Source organism: Ovis canadensis, chromosome 20 (assembly GCF_042477335.2).
Source record: "Ovis canadensis isolate MfBH-ARS-UI-01 breed Bighorn chromosome 20, ARS-UI_OviCan_v2, whole genome shotgun sequence".
NCBI classification, from domain to species: Eukaryota; Metazoa; Chordata; class Mammalia; order Artiodactyla; family Bovidae; genus Ovis; species Ovis canadensis.
In genome coordinates this window covers 44,629,319-44,650,993 of record NC_091264.1, presented here as the reverse complement: position 1 = coordinate 44,650,993, position 21,675 = coordinate 44,629,319, and the positions used below count along the sequence as shown (strand labels likewise).

At 40.3% G+C, this 21,675-nt stretch overlaps 1 protein-coding gene across 1 annotated transcript in view; it reads right to left on the bottom strand.

Moving 5' to 3' along the window:
• ZSCAN23 (zinc finger and SCAN domain containing 23) overlaps positions 1 to 21,675 on the bottom strand; it is a 32,146-nt gene that overhangs the window by 9,130 nt on the left and 1,341 nt on the right. Inside the window, exons 2-4 of the mRNA XM_069563725.1 lie at positions 17,580 to 18,052; positions 17,185 to 17,332; positions 16,206 to 16,832 (exon numbers count right to left, since the gene is read on the bottom strand). Coding sequence (XP_069419826.1) covers positions 16,219 to 16,832; positions 17,185 to 17,332; positions 17,580 to 17,957 — 1,140 coding nt within the window. The 5' untranslated portion in view covers positions 17,958 to 18,052 and the 3' untranslated portion in view covers positions 16,206 to 16,218. The remainder of the gene's footprint in view (positions 1 to 16,205; positions 16,833 to 17,184; positions 17,333 to 17,579; positions 18,053 to 21,675) is intronic.

Here is a 21,675-nt window from a genome sequence, read left to right as displayed (position 1 = left end):
GAAAACTAAAAGATAACTTAGTAAAAAGAGTCCGACTCGACTGAGCGACTCCACTTTTACTTTTCACTTTCATGCATCAGAGAAGGAAATGGCAACCCACTCCAGTGTTCTTACCTGGAGAATCGCAGGGACGGCGGAGCCTGGTGGGCTGCCGTCTATGGGGTCGCACAGAGTAGGACACAACTGAAGTGACTTAGCAGCAGCAGCAAAAATGTAAAATTAACACACTGAAAGCAGTACTTTCCTATGTGCAAATAACCAGTGATAAAGTTACAAGATATAATGGAAGAGAATACCTAATTTATAATAGTAACAACAGCAGCAGCAACAACAAGAGAAAGAAAGAAAATAAGTGGGACCAAGTGTAGGAAAAAATTGCAAAACCTGTATGGGGAAAACCTCCTGAAAGGCCAAATGTATAGTTAGACAAATAGAAAGCCACATGCTAAAAAGACTGCTGAGAGTCTTGGTTCAAAAGACTCAACGAAGAAGTCAATCTTCTAAAATGAAAGTATCAACAAATACTGTTCTAGAGTTAGACAAATTGATTATAAGGTTCAAATGGGAAAATAAGAATAGCCATGATACCCTCTGAAGAACAATAGTGAGGGACATACTAATCAGATATCACCATAAGTTATAAAGTCCCTACAACTGAGTGTGATACTGTGTAAGAACAGACAGAAATAGACCACACCCCAGGATTCTTGCCTGGAGAATCTCATGGACAGAGGAGTCTGGCTGGTTACAGTCCATTGGGTCAGAGAGTTGGACACAACTAAGTATGCACGCACCACACACTAGATCAAGGTACATATGGATATTTAGTAAATGATGGTGGCATCTCGAATCAATGGGGGAAATGAAGGGCTTGTAGATAAGTTGTATTAGGACAACCGATAGCCATTTGGTCAAAAGTAAAATTGCATTAATATCGTCCATCACATAATCACAATCAGGATAAATTCCAAATGGATCAAAAAAAATGTAAAAAATATACCTATTCATGTATTAGAAGAACATTAGTAATAATTCAAACATCTGGGAACAGGAAACCTTGTCTCAATTTCCAAAAGCAGTAAAAAAAAAAAAAAAAAGTAAATCTGCCTAAAAATAAAATGGATTGGTTATCAAAAAATACCACAAAGAAAAGTCAGAAGAAAAATGATACACAGGAAAAATGTTTGCAACATATCACAAAGGACTAATATCCCAAATATATAAAGGGTTCCTAAAATATTTTCTAAAAAGAACATAACTGAGGACTTCCCTGGTGGTCCTGTGGCTAACACTGAGCTCCCAGTGCCGGGGGCCTGGGTTTGATCCCTGGTTATCGAACTAGATCCCCACATGCCACAACTAAAAGTTCACATGGTGTAGTAAAAATCAAAGACCTCACATCCCTCAACTAAGACCTGGCCCAGTCAAATAAATAAAATATTTTTAAAAAATATGAGAGGAAAAAAAAGAAAAGAACCAATAATCCAATGGAGAAAATGGACAAAGGAAAGGAAGAGCTGACAAAATAAGAAATTGTAGCAGTGCTCAAATGTCTGGAAAGATGCTCAACTTCACTCCAAACATAAACATACAAACTAAAAACTGCACTGCCATTAGTACCATAAGTACCATTAGTCATTTTATCAGACTGGAAAAAATTCAGAAGTTTGACAGTATACTCTATTCATGAGGAAAGAGGAGCACTTATGCACTCTTAACTGGAACACAAAATAGTACAGCCCCTATTTAGAAAAGGAGAAGGCAATGGCACCCCACTCCTGTACTCTTGCCTGGAAAATCCCATGGACGGAAGAGCCTGGTGGGCTGCAGTCCATGGGGTCGCTAAGAGTTGGACACGACTGAGCGACTTCACTTTCACTTTTCACTTTCATGCATTGGAGAAGGAAATGGCAACCCACTCCAGTGTTCTTGCCTGGAGAATCCCAGGGACAGGGGAGCCTGGTGGGCTACCGTCTATGGGGTCGCACAGAGTCGGACACGACTGAAGCGACTTAGCAGCAGCAGCAGCAGCAGCAGCTATTTAGAAAAATAATAAAATATAGCAAAATTGCTTACATAAGTTTATTCTTTGTCCCTGCAATAGAAATCCATCTGAAAGATATATTGACAAATCTAAAGAATACATATGCACACGGTTATTTATTTAGTCAAGCTAAAAGACTGGAAACAAACCCAATGTCCATGAATAAACTGTGGCATAACTACCAAGGCAGCTTTAAGAATAAGTATTCTGATGTACTGCTAAAGAGTGACTCTTGGGCACTGACAGCAGACTGCTGGTGGTAGGTAGAATAATGATACCACCTGCCCCACCCTCACCAAGAAGTCTACTCCTCACCTCATCTCCAGAACCTGTGAATTTATTATGTTACCTGGCAAGAGGGATTAAGGTTGCAGATAGAATTCATCTAATTCTATCCAACTGACCTCAAGGTAGGTTTTCTTAGTTGAGAATTAACTTTTTTGTTCCAATAAAGCTTGATTTCTGCACACTGAAAGTTGAATTCAATATTACTTTCTCTACTCACAAAACATTATGCTTATATTTTGGTTTTTAAAGTTACATTTCATTTTAATATAATTGTAGATTCATATGTTTTAAGAAAGAATGCAGAGATCTCATTTACTCTTTACCAAGTTTCAACTAATAGCATTATCTTGCAGAACTATAGTACAGTCACAACCAGAGCACTTACATTGTTACAGTCAAGATACAGAACATTTCCATCACTACATTAGTTCCTTTTATGAACACACCTTATTCCCATCTTCTCATTAATGACTGGCGACCATGACTCTGCTTCTATAATTTTGCCATTTCATATTTAAATTTTCATTTGTTTTCTTTTTTTGACAGAATTGTGCAGCTTGTACAATCTTAGTCTCCCAAATCAAACCTGATTTGATCACTGCCGGCTCTCTGAAGTGAAAGCACGGAGTCCTAACCACTGAACTGTCAGGGAATTCCCACATTTCTCTATTTTCTTTTTCTTGGCTTCTTGTAGGTTACTTCAGGAAGAAGTCATTTTTCCCTTTTTAATTGCATTTTGACTTATCTATTTTTGGTATTTTGTTGCTGTTCAGTTGCTAACAAGTGTCCAACTCTGTGACATCATGAATAGGCTCCTCTGTCCTCCACTATCTTCTGGAGTTTGCTCAAACTCATGGCCATTGAGTCTGTGATGCTATCTAACCATCTCATTCTCTTGTCGCTCCCTTCTCCTCCTGCCCTCAATCCTTCCCAACATCAGGGGCTTTTCCAGTGAGTCATCTCTTCACGTCAGGTAGCAAAAGTATTGGAGCTTCAGAACCATTCCTTCCAAGGAGAACTGAGGGTGAATTTCCATTAGGATTGACTGATTTGATCTCCTTGCAGTCCGAGGGACTCTCAAGAGTCTTCTCCAACACCACAGTTCAAAAGCATCAGTTCTTTAGCACTCAGCCTTCTTTATGGTCTAACTCTCACATCCATGCATGACTACTGGAAAATCCATAGCTTTAACCATACGGAACTTTGTTGGCAAAGTGAGGTCTCTACTTCTTAATCCGTTGCATAGATTTGTCAGCTTTTCTTCCAAGGGGCAAGCATCTTTTAATTTTGTGGCTGCAGTAATCATCTGTAGTGATTTTGGAACCCAGGAAAATAAAATCTGTCATTGCTTCCACTTTTACCATCTTTGGTAAATCTTCTTGTACACTTTTTTAAGTAGTTGCTCTAGGTTTCCAGTTATATATACACACTTATCACATTCTACTTGTATCATCTTTTTACCAATTTAAGTATAGAAACCTTACTTTCCTTTACATCTCTTGCCCTTCCCACTTATAATTCTCTTAATTAGATATTTCCTCTAAATACATTTAGCACCACAGCGACAAAATTACAATTTTTCCTTCAACAGTTAAACATAATTTAGAAAAATCAGGAGAAGTAGGAAAGCTTGCTGTATTTACCCATATTCTTTCCTGATTATTCTCTATTTAGAGATTGTCCTTTTGCCATTTTTTAAAATGTAGGTTTCCTGGTGACAAATTCTACATCTTACTCATCTGAGGACGTCTTAATTTTTCTGTTCACTCCTGAAGGATGTTTTCACCAAGTACAGGATTCTGGCTTGATAGTTCCTTTCTTTCAGCTCTTTAAAAATACCATGTCAGTCTCTCCTGGCCTCATTACTCATAAGAAATCCACTGTCATTTGAATTTTCTCCTATTGATGTCATTTTTCTCTGGCTGCTTTCAAAATCTTTTTGCTGTCTTAGGGTTTGCGGAGTTTAATTGTGATGTTGTTTTGAAAGGATTTCCCTGGGTTTGTCCTGTTTCCATTTTGATCAGCTTCTTGAATATGCAGATTTACTTCTCTTGCCAAAACTGGTGACTTTTCAGCCACTATTTTAAGTAATTCTTAAGCCCCATCCTCTTTGGGACTTCAGTGATATGATCATTACATCTTTCTACAGTTGCACAAGTCCCTGAGGTTCTTTGTATCACTGCAGTTTCTTTTGGTTTCTATAACAGATTACCACAAACTTGTGGCTTAAAACAACATAAATTTATTCTGACATTTCTAGGGGGCCAGAAGTCTAAACTCAAGGCTCTGTCCAGAGACTCTGAGGTAGAGACCTCATTTCTTGTCTCTTCCACTCCTGGTTATCCCTTGGTGTCCCTGGGGCTCAAGGTCACACCACTCCAATCTGTACCTCCATCTTTACATCACCTTTTTCTGTGTGTCTAATTTCCCACTGCCTCTCTCTCATAAAAATATTTATTATGGCATTCTGGACCCCTTCTGGATAATTCAGGATAATCTCCTTTTCTCAAGATCCTTAATCACTTATTTTGCCATATAAAATAATATTCACTGTTCTGCCACATAATATGTATAGGTTCTGGTGATTAGGAAGTGAACGTATCTTTGGGTGATTATTTTTTCAGCCTACTACCCTCTGTTCCTCCTTTTCCCCCTCTCCAGCTTACTTTCTCTCTTGTTAGAATTGTTATTCCTATTGTTTAGTCTTCTAGTTCAGATTTTCTCTAGCCTCCATCCTGTTAAGACCACCCACAGAGCTTTTAATATCATAACTGTGTTTTTCAGTTCTCAAATTTCCACTTCAATTTTTTTTACATTTTTCTATTTACTTGCTAGGACTTGCTGAGGGTTTCTATGTTTTCACTTCTTTTATATGTGTTCACAATTTCCCACTGAAGCTTTTTTAAAGAAACGTTTATTTGGCTGCACCAGGTCTTAGTTGCAGTATACCGGGTCTTTGATCTTGCAGCATACAGGATCTTTAGTTGCAATAGAAGTGAAGTGAAGTCGCTCAGTCATGTCCGACTCTTTGCGACCCCATGGACTATAGTCCACCAGGCTCCTCCGTCCATGGGATTCTCCAGGCAAGAATACTGGAGTGGGTTGCCATTTCCTTCTCCATGGAATCTTCCTGACCCACGGATCGAACCCAGGTCTCCCGCATTGCAGGCGGACGCTTTAACCTCTGAGCCGCCAGGGAAGCCCCTAAGTTGCAATGTGTGAGATCTAATTCCCCTACCAGATATTGAACTGGAGCCCCCTGCATCAGGAGAGCAGTCGTAGCCACTGCACCACCAGGAAAGTCCCTCATCGAAGCTATTTTTTTTTAAATCATGGTTGCTATAAATTTCTGTTAATTCTAAAACCTCTATTAGCTTGGTGTTGGCATCTCTTTTCACTCCGTTTGCGATCTTCCTGGTTCTTGGTATTTCGGATTTTTTATTGCTATTTTGTACTGTGTTATGAGACTGGATCTTAATTAAACCTTAGGTTTTAATTGGTTTTCCCTGAAACTATTGTGGCAGGGTAAGTAGGGAACGGTGACACTAAGGCAACGTCAGAAAAGGGCCAGTGGAGTCTGGACTTTTACCATCACTCAGCAATAACTAATCAGCGCTCACACAGTGTCTGTGGTGACCACGTGGAAGTCAGAATTTCTACCCTTACCCAACAGTAAGGAGAAGCTAAATGGCAATCAAGTAGAAACTTGGACTTTTACATCTACCTGACAGTAATGAGCTGCCACCCGCCTCTACTTCCCCTGCCACACTTTTGAATCTGTTTTCTTAGCCACAGAAATGAGCGAGCACTTCCCTTTGCTTTGCAAAACTGGGAGGATCGTGTGGCTCAGACGGTAAAGCGTCTGTCTGCAATGTGGGAGACTAGGGTTCGATCCCTGGGTTGGAAAGATCCCCTGGGGAAGGAAATGGCAATCCACTCCAGTACTATTGCCTGGAAAATCCCAGAGGAGCCTGGTAGGCTACAGTCCATGGGGTCACAGAGAGTCGGACATGACAGAGCGACTTCACTTCAAACCTCTACAAATATGTAATCATGACCATTACTATAAGAGATTTCATGAAAACTGAGAAACTGCTCAGTTAAGTTCATGAAAGGTATAAGAAACCATCTTTTAGCCTTAAGGGTCCATCAGCCGATGGACACTGGAGGAGTTTCCCCGCTAGTATATCTGTATCTCCTTCGAAAACCAGATGGTCCGCACAGAGCCAGCCCTGTACCGTGTTTGTGTTTAGTTCTCTGCGTCTCCGAAACGTACAGAAGCACTGACATAGAAGAGTCGCATCCTGAGGGATCTATGTAAGGCAAGGGAGAGGAACCTAAGCCAGGCCTAGGAAAAGAGGACAACACCCCCAATCCAGCCCCAAGATCTCTGCAGAAGTAAATGGCAACCCACTCCAGTATTCTTGCCTGGGAAATCCCACAGACAGGGGAGTCCGGTGGGCTGCAGTCTGTGGGGTCTCAAAGAGTCAGACAAGACCTGGCGACTAAACCACAAATGGAGCATCCAGCCTCGGGATGAACCAGGTTTCTACCTACTCCCAGTTACAGTCCAGAGTCAATCAACAAAAGGGGTGTTTAAGCCACAGCTCACACCAGGAACTGGAAATCTGTCACAATGCTCAAATGCATCTCTGTTGGTTCCTCAGCTGCCTCTCTAAGAAACTTGGAGGACCTGTCATTTTGGTGGCTGGTCTTAAATTCACCCATTCCAGTCCATTTTAGTTCACTGATTCCTAGAATGTTGACATTCACTCTTGCCATCTCTTGTTTGACCACTTCCAATTTGCCTTGATTCATGGACCTGACATTCCAAGTTCCTATGCAATATTGCTTTTTACAGCATCAGACCTTGCTTCTATTACCAGTCGCATCCACAACTGGGTATTGTTTTTGCTTTGGCTCCATCTCTTCGTTCTTTCTGGAGTTATTTCTCCACTGATCTCCAGTAGCATATTGGGCACCTACCGACCCAGGGAGTTCCCCTTTCAGTATCCTATCATTTTGCCTTTTCATACTGTTTATGGGGTTCTCAAGGCAAGAATACTTTAGTGGTTTGCCATTCCCTTCTCCAGTAGATCACATTCTGTCAGACCTCGCCACCATGACCCATCCATCTTGGGTGGCCCCACATGGCATGGCCTAGTTTCAGTAAGTTAGACGAGGCTGTGGTCCATGTGATCAGATTGGCTAGTTTTCTGTGATTATGGTTTCAGTGTGTCTGCCTTCTGATGCCCTCTCGCAACACCTACCGTCTCACTTGGGTTTCTCTTACCTTGGATGTGGGGTATCTCTCACGGCTGCTCCAGCAAAGCACAGCCGCTGCTCCTTACCTTGGAAGAGGTGTATCTCTTCATGGCCACCTCTCTTGACCTTCACCATTATATCTACTACTGCAGCCAGGAATCCCTTAGAAGAAGTGGAGTAGTCATCATGGTCAACAAAAGAGTCTGAAATGCAGTACTTGGATGCAATCTCAAAAACGACAGAATGATCTCTGTTCATTACCAAGCCAAACAATTCAATATCACGGTAATCCAAGCCTATGCCCCAACCAGTAACACTGAAGAAGCTGAAGTTGAATGGTTCTATGAAGACCTATAAGACCATTTAGAACTAACACCTAAAAAAGATGTCCTTTTCATTATAGGGGACTGGAATGCAAAAGTAGGAAGTCAAGAAACACCTGGAGTAACAGGCAAATTTGGCCTTGGAGTACAGAATGAAGCAGGGCAAAGGCTAATAGAGTTTTGCCAAGAGAACACACTGGTCATAGCAAACACCCTCTTCCAACAACACAAGAGAAGACTCTACACATGGACATCACCAGATGGTCAACACTGAAATCAGATTGATTATATTCCTTGCAGCCAAAGATGGAGAAGCTCTATACAGTCAGCAAAAACAAGACCAGGCACTGACTGTGGCTCAGATCATGAACTCCTTATTGCCAAATTCAGACTTAAATTGAAGAAAGTGGGGAAAACCATTAGACCATTCAGGTAAGACCTAAATCAAATCCCTTATGATTATACAGTGGAAGTGAGAAATAGATTTAAGGGACTAGATCTGATAGACAGAGTGCCTGATGAACTATGGACGGAGGTTCATGACATTGTACAGGAGACAGGGATTAAGACCATCCCCATGGAAAAGAAATGCAAAAAAGCAAAATGGCTGTCTGAGGAGGCCTTACAAATAGCTGTGAAAAGAAGAGAAGCGAAAAGCAAAGGAGAAAAGGAAAGATATAAGCATCTGAATGCAGAGTTCCAAAGAATAGCAAGAGATAAGAAAGCCTTTGTCAGCGATCAATGCAAAGAAATAGAGAAAAAGAACAGAATAGGAAAGACTAGAGATCTCTTCAAGAAAATTAAATATACCAAGGGAACATTTCATGCAAAGATGGGCTCGATAAAGGACAGAAATGGTATGGACCTAACAGAAGCAGAAGATGTTAAGAAGAGGTGGCAAGAATACACAGAAGAACTGTACAAAAAAGAGCTTCACGACCAAGATAATCACGATAGTGTGATCACTCACCTAGAACCAGACATCCTGGACTTTGAAGTCAAGTGGGCCTTAGAAAGCATCACTACAAACAAAGCTAGTGGGAGTGATGGAATTCTAGTGGAGCTATTTCAAATCCTGAAAGATGATGTTGTGAAAGTGCTGCACTCAATATGTCAGCAAATTTGGAAAACTCAGCAGTGGCCACAGGGCTGGAAAAGGTCTGTTTTCATTCCAATCCCAAAGAAAGGCAATGCCAAAGAATGCTCAAACTACCACCCAATTGTACTCATCTCACACGCTAGTAAAGTAATGCTCAAAATTCTCCAAGCCAGGCTTTAGCCATACGTGAACTGTGAACTTCCAGATGTTCAAGCTGGTTTTAGAAAAGGCAGAGGAACCAGAGATCAAATTGCCAACATCTGCTGGATCATCAAAAAAGCAAGAGAGTTCCACAAAAACATCTATTTCTGCTTTATTGACAACACCAAAGCCTTTGACTGTGTGGATCATAATATGGACAATTCTGAAAGAGATGGGAATACCAGACCACCTGACCTGCCTCTTGAGAAACCAATATGGAGATCAGGAAGCAACAGTTAGAACTGGACATGGAACAACAGACTGGTTCCAAATAGGAAAAGGAGTACATCAAGGCTGTATATTGTCACCCCTGCTTATTTAACTTATATGCAGAGTACATCATGAGAAACGCTGAGCTGAAAGAAGCACAAGCTGGAATCAGGATTGCCAGGAGAAATATCAATATCCTCGGATATGCAGATGACACCACCCTTATGGCAGAAAGTGAAGAGGAACTAAAAAAGCCTCTTGATGAAAGTGAAAGAGGAGAGTGGAAAAGTTGGCTTAAACCTTAACATTCAGAAAACTAAGATCATGGCATCTGGTCCCATCACTTCATGGGAAATAGATAGGGAAACAGTGGAAACAGTGGCTGACTTTATTTTGGGGGGCTCCAAAATCACTGCAGATGGTGACTGCAGCCATGAAATCAAAAGACACTTACTTCTTGGAAGGAAAGTTATGACCAACCTCGAGAGAACACTGAAAAGCAGAGACATTACTTTGCCAACTAAGGTCCGTCTAGTCAAGGCTATGGTTTTTCCTGTGGTCATGTATGGGTGTGAGAGTTGGACTGTGAAGAAAGCTGAGCACCAAATAACTGATGTTTTGGAACTGTGGTGTTGGAGAAGACTCTTGAGTCCCTTGGACTGCAAGGAGATCCAACCAGTCCATCCTAAAGGAGATCAGTCCTGGGTGTTCATTGGAAGGACTGATGCTGAAGCTGAAACTTCAATACTTTGGCCACCTCATGCGAAGAGTTGACTCATTGGAGAAGACTCTGATGGTGGGAGGGATTGGGGGCAGGAGGAGAAGGGGATGACAGAGGATGAGATGGCTGGATGGCATCACCGACTCAATGGATGTGAATTTGACTGAACTCCAGGAGTTGGTGATGGACAGGGAGGCCTGGCATGCCGTGATTCATGGGATCGCAGAGTCGGATATGACTGAGCGACTGAACTGAACTGGCAACTGACCCGACTTTGCGTGCTCAGAAAGCGAAAGTGAAAGCTGCTCAGTCGTGTCTGACTCTTTGCAACCCCATGGACTGTCCACGGAATTCTCCAGGCCAGAGTACTGGAGTGGGTAGCCTTTCCCTTCTACAAGGGATCTTCCCAACCCAGGGATCGAATCCACGTCTCCCGCATTGCGGGTGGATTCTTTACCAACTGAGCTATCAAAGTGCGTGCTCAGAGGTTTCCTCCTAATCACTCAGGCAGGCAAGTCGACGAGGGTTCGTTTGATCTCTGGTGTCCAGGAGCCACTCAATCTGGGCTTGTATCTTTCTACCCCAATGAGGCTACCTGGCCACTCCCACCGGATGCTGTGCAGCCCTAGGTTCCCTTCCCACCGGGTCCTCTGAGCTTCCAGCCCTTAGGATTGCTCTACCAAAGTCTCTTAAGATACCAACTGTCAGTTACCTTCACTCAGTTCCCAGGGTCAGAAGCAATAATCAACACCCACCTACGGAAAGAGAGGCAACAAAAAGGGCAGAGGACAGCTTGCCCTCCACTGTTTTAATTCTTGGAATACTTGAGTCCCTCTGAGTAACCTAGCCACTGATTTTGTCGGTCTGGGGTGGGGCCGGGAAACTGCACTTCAAACAGCCCAGGTGATTGTAACACAGGTAGACACCTAGAAACAGTGGCTTCATCACAGAGCTAAGGTAGCTAGCATGGAAATCTGAATGTGGGTCCAGAGACCTAAAAACATCACAGGCTAATTTACAGACTGTGTTCTTCTCCCAGTTCTCCTTTTTATGGACATTATTAAAATAAATGAGAAGCAAAGGCAGAGATTACCACTGCTTGAGACACTGGTACCTAAGACAACTTGAAACAACTGAGATGGACGGATTTCTAATAGGTACTGTGAGGATGAAGAACATCACTTGGTAAAGATGTCTCTGCATCTATCTTTTTTTTTTTTTCTCTTTGGACACCATTGTTGGCCAGAGTTTTAGGGTCTGATTTTGCCTTCTGATTCCTTTTTATATTCTCACATTTTGGCCATCCTTTTCATCTGTTTTTTTGCTGACGCCTAAAATGTGTCTCAGGGCTCCAAGTCTAAGTGTTCATGAAAAGAGAAGGTGAAGTCGCTTAGTCGTGTCCAACTCTTTGCGACCCCATGGGCACTAGGCTCCTCCGTCCATGGAATTTTCTAGGCAAGAGTACTGGAGTGGGTTGCCATTTCCTTCTCCAGGGAACTTCCTGACCCAGGGATCGAACCCAGGTCTCCCACATTGTAGATAGACGCTTTCTGTCTGAGCCACCACTTGATCTTAGCCAAAAAGCCAAGAAGTGTTCATGAAACTACATATAATTCATATTGATCTTTGTTCATATTTTTTTAATGTGGCTAAAAAACAGATTGCCATAACTATTTAACCACTTGGGTTTCACTTTTCTCAAGTAGGTATAAAATGAGATAAACTCCAAAATTTCTTTTCAAATCTCAGTATTTTTTGATTCTTAGGAGAATCAGAGAATGGCAACCCACTCCAGTATTCTTGCCCAGAGAATCCCACAGAGAGAGGGGGCTGATGGACTATGGTTCATGGGGGTCACAAAGAGTCGGACACAACTCAAGCAACTTGCATGCATGTATGCGTTCTCTGACTATATACTGAAAAGCTCCTACTATGCCTTTGATGATTCTACACTGCCTATCAAACAAAGACTCAATGCATTAGAAAAGTGTTCAAGGCCCTCAGTCTGGCCCCCATCTACAATCTCCCACTCCTGCACTTCCCTTCAGGAACTCTGTGACCCAGACAAACTGGAAACCCCCTGCCTCTTGAACCCATCTTAAATTGGAGCCTTACCTCACCCTAGTACTTCGGCCAAAAACACTTTCTTCTATCCTCCATCTCCCTCTGCAAAGAATCTACATTTCTCTCAATTATTAACTCAATATTTAACCAATGACCCACATATGTTGGCATATATTTTATAATTCAAAATTCTAAACCAGAAAATCTTCATATTTTACAAAATTTTGACCTTAGGTATACTTTTATTTAGAATCTCTTCAGAAATAACTTGTCTTACTAGGAAAATATAAAAACAACTTCTACTAGAAGTTACTTTTTTTTTAAAGGAAAGCATTGTCAGATACAGAAAATAGGAATCATTTCCAAATATAAAAATATGGACAGAGTCTTGATTCTCCTAGGGTCCTGAACTTCAACTCAAAATTATAGTGAAAGAATCTTCAGGCTCTATCCACAACTCTAGGTAGGTTTTCATTGCAAGATACTTAGCCATTTCTTCCTCCTCTTTTTTGGTTGCACCTAAGGCATGCAGGATCCTAGTTTCCTGACCAGGGACAGAACCATGCTCCCTGCAGTGGAAGCAGAGTCAACCACTGGACCAGCAAGGACATCCCACTGAGCCATTTCTTGATGTAGTGTCCACTGTCCTAACTGCTCAAAGGGGTGCTGGACTATCCTTCAAGAACCAATAAGCCTATTTAATTGAATCAATATTTGGATTTGAATCAATATTTCTTATACCTTGCTCAATCATAAAACTGAATTTCTTACACCTTGCTCAAACATAAAACCAAAAATTTCTTTCAGATTGGACTTTTCAAGGGCACAGGGAGGGATGGATACTGGTCTAGGGAACATTTGAAACGAGTTCAACACTAGAGACTTCCCAGGTTGAGTTAAGGGAGCCAGGATGGGAAAAGAGAGAAGTGAGGGAAGTTCAGAAATGTAAAGAGACAACTAAGAACTTCTGGTCTGGAAGACTGGAATAATCACAGAAACAGCCAAGGTCTTCATGTCACTGTGTCCATGCTCAGTCGCTAAGTCATGTCCAACTCTTTGCGACCCCATTGCCTACAGGTTAAGTCAAATATTATTTCTCAAATAATGAGGAATATGGATCCTAGATAAAAGAATTAGCATAAGAGCATTAGTACAATCAGTATCAGAAAACAAGGAAAGTTAGTTTGGTGAACTGTAAGTCATTTTAATTGCATGAACCATCATTGCATTCTAAGAGTACATCTGTCTCTACAGCATATATAACATATTTTGTTTCTTGGTGTTTTACCAGCTGTTGAGAAAATTAAGAATTTTTGAAAAGCTATAAACAAAACAAAAAACAAGCACAGAACAAATCAAACATTCAACCTTCAATTGCAAATGTAAAAACTCAGTTCATTAGAAATAATTCCTCTAAAATCCTAATCTGTTCATATTTTAAATATTTTAAAAGCTGATATAATTGAATTATCCAAACATGCTGCTTCCGAGTATTGGAGAAGCAGTTAAAATACTTATGACCTCAGATTATAATAGTATATATACTATATCACTATGTGCTCAATTGCTTAGTCGTGTCCAACTCTTTGCAGTCCCATGGACTGTAGCTCCTATGTCCATGGGATTATCAAAGCAAGAATACTGGAGTGGGTTGCCACTTCCTCATCCAGGGATCGAGCCCACATTTCCTGTGGCTCCTGCAATAGCTCTGTGGATTCTTTACCACTGAGCCACCTGAGAAGCCTATTATATCACTATATGGAGTATATATTTAACTTGAGAAGTTGATTTTATTGCAAACTTATCCTACTATATTTTCTTTAACTTCATCCTAAAATCCCTATGTATTTCTATTGGATATAATTTAATCCTCAAGACACAATAAACTATATACTCTTGAGGAAATTTAAGTTTTTTTTTTTCTTTTAAGATTGTTGATAATACCTACAATTAGTCACAGGTAGTGACACTAACAGTTTGAAATGTTAGGTTTAAGAATATATAACAGAACAAAATACATGAAATCAAAAACATCACCTATCACTTCATTTCTCCACATAAGCATTATGTGTAATTCTTGTCATCCAAATCCTGTTTTCAAGCTCATGTGGAGGTTGTTAGCTTTTAAACAGAAAAAGTTTGACTTGGACCAAACTAGGGAAAAGAATAAAATAATATATAACATTTTGAAATGGCAATTTTTCGTCTATAGGAGTACGTTGAACTACGGAGCACCAACAAATGATATATCACCAACTTGTAAACAGAATAAGGAAGCTTTCTGTTATAAGGCAGAAATATCTGAAGATTACACTATTTCATGAAAACAAAAAGATGTAGAAGGGTGTGAATAGTATGCTATCATTCTGCGTAATCAAGGGGATAAAACTATATATTCATATTTTCTTGTATTTACATAAAGAAACCCTGAAAAGTAGTAAGAAACTAGTTAAATGACTACCTACAAGGAGAAAGATAGGGACCTTTTTTAATGTTGTTTTGCTATTAGAACCAGGTGCAGAATGAATTATCTTTGGTAAAAACTCCTTCTAAGTAAATTAAAATTTAAAGTTAAAAATAATCACTCATTACAAAAATAAATAAAATGCCTCAAATGAGATATAAATGGGAGGAATCTTTCTTGGAACTCCATTGTAAATTAAATAGGCTGTGCGTCTATTGAAACAAACAAACAGGCAGATTTGTTGAGCTAAAAAGCAAAATTGTAATGCCTCGTAAGTGCTCTAAGTTGCATATGGCAATACAATGCTTCCGATGGCTTAGCAGAAAGCACTGCACTAAGAATAAGGAGAGAGGGTTCTAGTTCCAGCTGCATTAACTAGCTGTGTGATGTTACACAGTCCCTTCTAGAGCTTCTGTATCCTTATCTGTTAAATAAGGGCATGCAGAAATTACATTGAGGTCCCTTATTGTGTTCTATTACTCTTAAGTTACCTGCTTGTGTAGATGATATTCCAATCCAGATTGTTATCACCATAGATATTCCACTTCTTTGTCTCCTGGCCTTAGTATAAGCTTCGTAACACTCAGTGTTAAGGGAAAGGAGTTTTTTAATGTATGACTTTGGTAATAATCAATAAATAGCAGTGAGAAGCACAGAGGCTATAAAAAGCAATCAGCGTGGAAGACTGATCATACTTTTCTCTCTATTTTTGTATATGTCTGAAATTTTCCTTAACAAAAGGCTAAATAAAGAAAAACCCCAAAATGCTCAAAAGTCACAGGAAAAATACAGTTAGGCCTATATTTTCACAACAAAGATCTTAAGTGAGATATTAGATTTTTAAGCTAAGTATCTTAGTCTTTGTAAAATTTAAAATCATGAGCAATATTTGTTATGAGTAGACACTGAGCTAGTAATAATATATGGTTTTGTCAATTTCTTGGTTTTTAACTGAAGGCTGAATTTCTAAACCTCTATAGGGAGAAGCCTTTTGTGTATGGAAAGATCCAAGTGCCCCCTTTTGTAGGTTAAAAGGCAAATTTTCCTATCTTATGCAAATAGAAACTAATCTAATAGTTTACATTATAGATTTTACTGAAATTATTTTTAAATTAATTTTTAAATACTACCTTTGACTTTTTGTATTCAGGTTGCATATAATGTTTTTTTCAGGTTGCATATAATTTTTAAGACTTAAAATAAGTTTTAAAAAACTAGGATAAAGTTTTCCTGAAGCATATCTAGAAAATTTTTTGGACAGGTATGTGTGAAATTATGAAATCAATACGATAATAGTCAGTGTTGCAAAGTTATGGATGTCACTGACCAAAGAGACTTTGACAGCTGCATTTAAGATATTATGCTTCTCTCAGCATAAAAATCAGGACATTTTCACTGGCTTTCTCTGGAGCTTCCTATTACTAGAGGATTAAATTATTAATACTATTCTTCTCTCAGGGATAAAGTAAGAACCAGGACCCTGGCTTCCTTGCCTAGTGGTCTGGCATCAGGAAATGTTGCCCTACCTGTTCCAAGGAGCTAGCTGGATTCAGCCATGGGGTGGACTTTCCGATGTTGGATGAGGTTGCAGTGGTAGATGAAGTTCTTGCCACATTCGTCACATTTATAAGGTCTTTCTCCAGTGTGAATTCTCTGATGCTTAATGAGGACAGAACGTCGACTAAAGCTCTTACTGCACTGATTGCACTGGTAAGGCTTTTCCCCTGTGTGGATCCTGAGATGATGAAAAAGCCCAGCATTCTGGCTAAAGGCTTTGCCACAAACGCTGCACTGGTAGCGCTTCTCCCCAGTGTGGAGTCTCTGGTGCTGGAACAGGCCTGATCGCTGGCTGAAGGCCCGCCCACACTCATCACACTCATAGGGCTTCTCGCCCGTGTGCGTTCTCTGGTGCTCGATAAGGATGGAATTCTGGGTGAAGCTTTTCCCACATTCACTACAGATATAGGGTCTTTCCCCTGAAGAGCTTCCCCGTTGCCTCTCAAATCTCCCTTCATGGTCACAGGTCTCTCCATATTCAGGCCCTGGAATAGTATCACCATTCAGTTTGTCAGGTGCCTCCACAAGAGACTTTTCTTCTTTAGACAGCTCCCTCTTTGGGGCTAACTCCACATTCCAAGTTCCAGTCTCATTGTCTGAAATAATACATGGATTACATGAATGTTGTGTTCCCAAAGAAAGAAAAATACTGGTCAGGAGAGTGGGTGGAAGGGGACAAGCAACCATGTTTTCTATTTACTTCCCCACTCTTAACAATTATACCTGGGCTTCAGTGAAAAGTGCCCTGTATCACAACTGCCTGTTTATTGTCTACCTCTCCCCAGAATGTAAACTCCCTAAGGGCAAGGACCATGTCTGCCTTGCTCATCACTATTTTCTCCAGTACCCAGCACAGTGCCTGGCCCACAGTAGACACCAAGTAAATGCGCTGAGTTGATGACCTTTCGGGGAATGACTTAGGCTTCCTAAGCAAATTCTAATCCTCACCAATCTCCTGAATCGGACACACCCCTCGCAAGTTCCACTGAGGCCGCTCTTCCAAGGTTTGGAGCTGGCTGCCTGATGACTCCTGGGCTGTTCCTAGAGCTGCTTTCTCCTTCATAAGCTCCTTTTGTTCATGATCACGGGCTGGGACCTGGCAAAAATTAAGGACAATTGGGAACCAAATATCAGAGAAGACACTGCAAGGCCTTCTCAGGATCAATGGATAGGAAAAGATGGATCAAGAAACTGGCAAAGAGAAAAGGTAGAGAGATTAGAGTCTAGTATACCTGATCAAGTCAGGTATAAAGAAATCCATCTTTTCCTCCTCTTTCTCTCTCTGCACTGAAACCCCATGCTTCACCATGCAAGCACAAATCCTTGTTCTCCCTTCTTCCCACCTGCTCTCTTGGTTCATCCAGCTCTCTCTCCAAATCCTCCAGCACAATTACCGCCTCTTCTCCACTCACTGGGCGGTGCTCTCTCACCCAGGCCTGGAGCTCCTCGGGCAGGATGGTTAGGAACTGCTCCAGCACCAGCAGCTCCAGGATCTGCTCTTTAGTGTGCATCTCCGGTCTCAGCCACTGATGGCAGAGCTCCTGGAGTCTTTGAAGAGCCTCTCGGGGCCCCGGTGTCTCCTGGTAGCAGAACTGTCTGAAGCGTCTACGAAAGATCTCTCTGGTATGAGGGTTATCTCTTGACAGGCCCGATTCTTGGACCATTCTTGTGTGGTCCCCTTTTTCCTCTTTTACTTTCACTGCTAGAAGTCCCTTGTGCATCTCTGCAGTCTGAAGGGCCAAGGCTGTGGCTATTCAGAAAAAGAATCTAATCTTGATAATTCCCTCTTGCACTTTTCTTCTGGAAATCCCAAAATCTAAAAAATAATTTGCAGGGAAAAAAATGAAGAAAATCCTTTTTGCTGGTAGGCACTGGAAGTATTTATACCCAAATCAGTAACTCTAATGAAGAACATGAATGCATGATTAATAATAATAATGATTATGCAAATACTGGTGAAAGTAAGATAGGAAGGGAAACAAAAACAAAACAATGCCCCCTCCCTGAATTTTACTGAAGGAACTGTTTGATCATCCTGAATAAATAAATCATTTGAATATACTGGGTTTCCATTTGAATGGCAAGATACTAGACTCAGGCAGTTTTTAGTTGAATAGAGGTATACAAACACTTTAGTTCGAAGATGTCACAGAAGACACTAAGAATCAAGGAGAAAAAGGAAAGAAAAAGGAGGAGGGAGGGAAAGTAAAGAAGATAAATAAATAGAATGAGGAACAAAAAAAATTTGCCTGGGGAAAAGAAGCTGAATCCCTTGAAGCAGGTTAGTTGTGGAGGAAAGAGATGTCTGCTTGGAGCGGGAAACCTGGAATTGAGACTGATCCCCAGGTACCCCTCCACAGTCTTGGGCTTCACCTTTTGTGCTTTAGTCTACTTAATCAGTAACATAGGAATCCTAAAGCCAACCTTGTCTACTTTTCTAGGTTGATATAGAAATTAAATAAGAGCACAGATAAAGAACACAAAGAAGCAGGCAGTTTGGTAAACTCCGTCTATGGGGTCGCACAGAGTCGGACATGACTGAAGCGACTTAGCAGCAGCAGCAAAGTATTATAAATTACCATGACTGTGGGGCTTCTCTGGTGGTTCAGTGGCAAAGAATTTGCCTGCCAGTGCAGGGGACATAGTTTCAATCCCAGGTCCAGAAAGATCCCACATTCTGTGGAACAACTAAGCCCATGGGCCACAACTACTGAGCCTGTGATCTACAGCCCACGAGCAACAACTATAGAGCCCAAGCGCCACAAATACTGAAGTCCATTTCTCTGCAAAAAAGAGAAACTATAGAACTGAGAAGCTTGAGCACCACAGCTACGGACCAGCCCCCTCACTCACTGTTAGAGAAAGCTTGCATGCAGCAGTGAAGACCAGAGCAGCCATAAATAAATAATCTTTTTTAAAAAATTACCACTATTACTATTTTTCTTATAAAATTTTCAAATATTTTTTCTTATAAATTTTATTGAAAGATTAAATGAATATCCTAGTGATCTAAACACAATGGCAAAAGAATCAAAAAGTAGTCAACTGGAGTGGTCTTAGATAGTAAAATGAAGAAAATATTAGTTTTAATATTTTTAAAATACAGAATTTTAGCTCTTTTTTGCCTTTTAATTTCTTGGAAACTGTTTCTCTTTGAAGCTCCTCAAGGATGGAGAGTGGGCACCTGTATGTAAAATAAGTGCTAATAAAGAGACAAATGTCAGAATTTCCAGTGGCGGAATTTCCAGTGGTGCTCCAGTGACTAAGACTCCACTCTCCCAATGCACGGGGCCTGGGTTTGATTCCTGGTTGGAAAACTAGATTCCACATGACACATCTAAAGATCCTGCATGCTGAAACAAAGGTCAAAGATCATGTGTGCTGAAACTAAGACCTGGAACAGGGAAGTAAATGTAAATATTTTTTTACAAAAGAGACAAATGTCCATGACCACTTATGAACAATCTTAATCAGGACAGTAATTAAGGCAATTTTCTGAAAGAAAACTAATTATGTGACCTAGTGATTTTCAAGCACCTTTTTTGGGCATAGGCTTTCAAACTTTTTTGACCAGGGCCTTTAGTAAGAAATATTGTATATGGTGACCCAGAACACACATACATGTACATACGAGTATATGCTTGTGCATGTGTGATATACACAACACAAAAATGGAAATAATTGTTTCCTTTTACAAAATACCATGTATACTTACCTTATGTGATATATACTCTTATTTTCAAAAACCTATTTTGTAAAATGAAAAAACAAAAAACCCTGGTCATAACCCACTACATAGATTACATGACCCACATATGGATTATACCTATAGTGTTTTAAACATTTCTGTTCTAATTTTAAGTAAAATTACTGTAATTCACTGTAGAAATAACCCTACATCATTCATAAGTATTGGCAGGCATCACAAAATTTAAAAAACTAAGGAGAGATTATTTAAGTTGTTAGTAAACATTGATCATACTACAACTAAAAGAAAAAGTTAAATTCATATTGCCATTACTGGTTATAGTCATCAAAGGGGAAAAAAAAAAAGCACATTGGTATGAGACAGCATCCTTCTGGGTAACCTGTGAACATTATCCCTTCACAAATTTCTAACACCTTTGGCTTGCTTGACTTCTATAGACCACCTCAGGAAGAGTGGAGACAATTTCTACTCAAAAGATAAGGTCCCTGAGTTCATGTTTCCCCAACTCACCACCACTCTGACTACCACATTATCTTTTTCTGTTGAACTTTTCATACACCAATTCATTCATTTAGCAAATATTTACTCAGAGCCTACCATATTCCAGGTACTCTTCTGGGCTACAAACAAAAATAGTTTTCACTTCAAGGAATTTACAGTCTTATAACATAATAATAATTGATATTTACAGTGCTTTTAATGTACCAGGCACCATTTTAGATGCTTTACATAAATTAACTCAATTAATCCACAAAGCAACCATGAGTTAAGGTACTATTATTAACCCCATATTGCAGATAAGAAAACTGAGGCATAAAGAGTCTATGTCATTCACCCAAAGCGTCACAGGTAGGTAGTGGTGAGGCTGCAATTCAAACCCAGAAAACCTTTAGAATTCATATTCTCAATCACTATACCACTATCTCTTCTCTATGTAGGGGGAAGAAGGGGACAGGAGGACAAAAGGGGGTCAGAGGAGCCAGATGATAATTAAACGTATGTTAAGTAGTGATAAATCCTATGCAGAACAATAAATGTAAAGGATATAGTAAGAGGGAAGAAAGGTTTCTATTTTATGTGGGTTAGTCAAGGAAGGCCTTGTTGATAAAACTATTATTTGAGCAAAGACCTGAAGGAAGTGAGGAGCAAATCATGGAACTATCTGGAAAAAGACTGTTGCATGAATGGAAACACTGAGTTCTTGGAGGCAGGAGCATGTATGCATTTTTCAAGGAACAGTGAGTTAACCAATGTGGCTAGTAGAGAGAAGGCAAACAAGACAGGAACAGGAGATGAAGTCAGGTTACCAACAGATCATGAAAAGCCATTATAAGGGTTCTGCCTTGTACTCTAAGAGACAAGTAAAGCTACTGGAAGTTTCAAGCAAGAGGGGTGATAAAATTTTACTCAGTTTTAATATTAAAACATAACTGGCTGCTGCTACAAGAGACTATGGGGAAAAGCAGAAGCAGGAAGAGAAGCTAAAGTAATAATCCAGGGGCAAGATGATGGTAGCCTGAACCAGGTCTGCTGAGCTTGTTCTAGGGTGAGAAAGTTTTAGGGTACAAATTACTCAATTAACCAAGATTGGGTTCAAAGGAATAAACCACCACTTGTTTAGTCAACTTTTCAGGCCCCTGAAAAATATATTTTCCCTATTTGCTACCTACTCATCTTGGTTTCAAGTCAAAGTTTTTCTGTTCAATGCAACTGAAGCTTTGAGCTCTGCC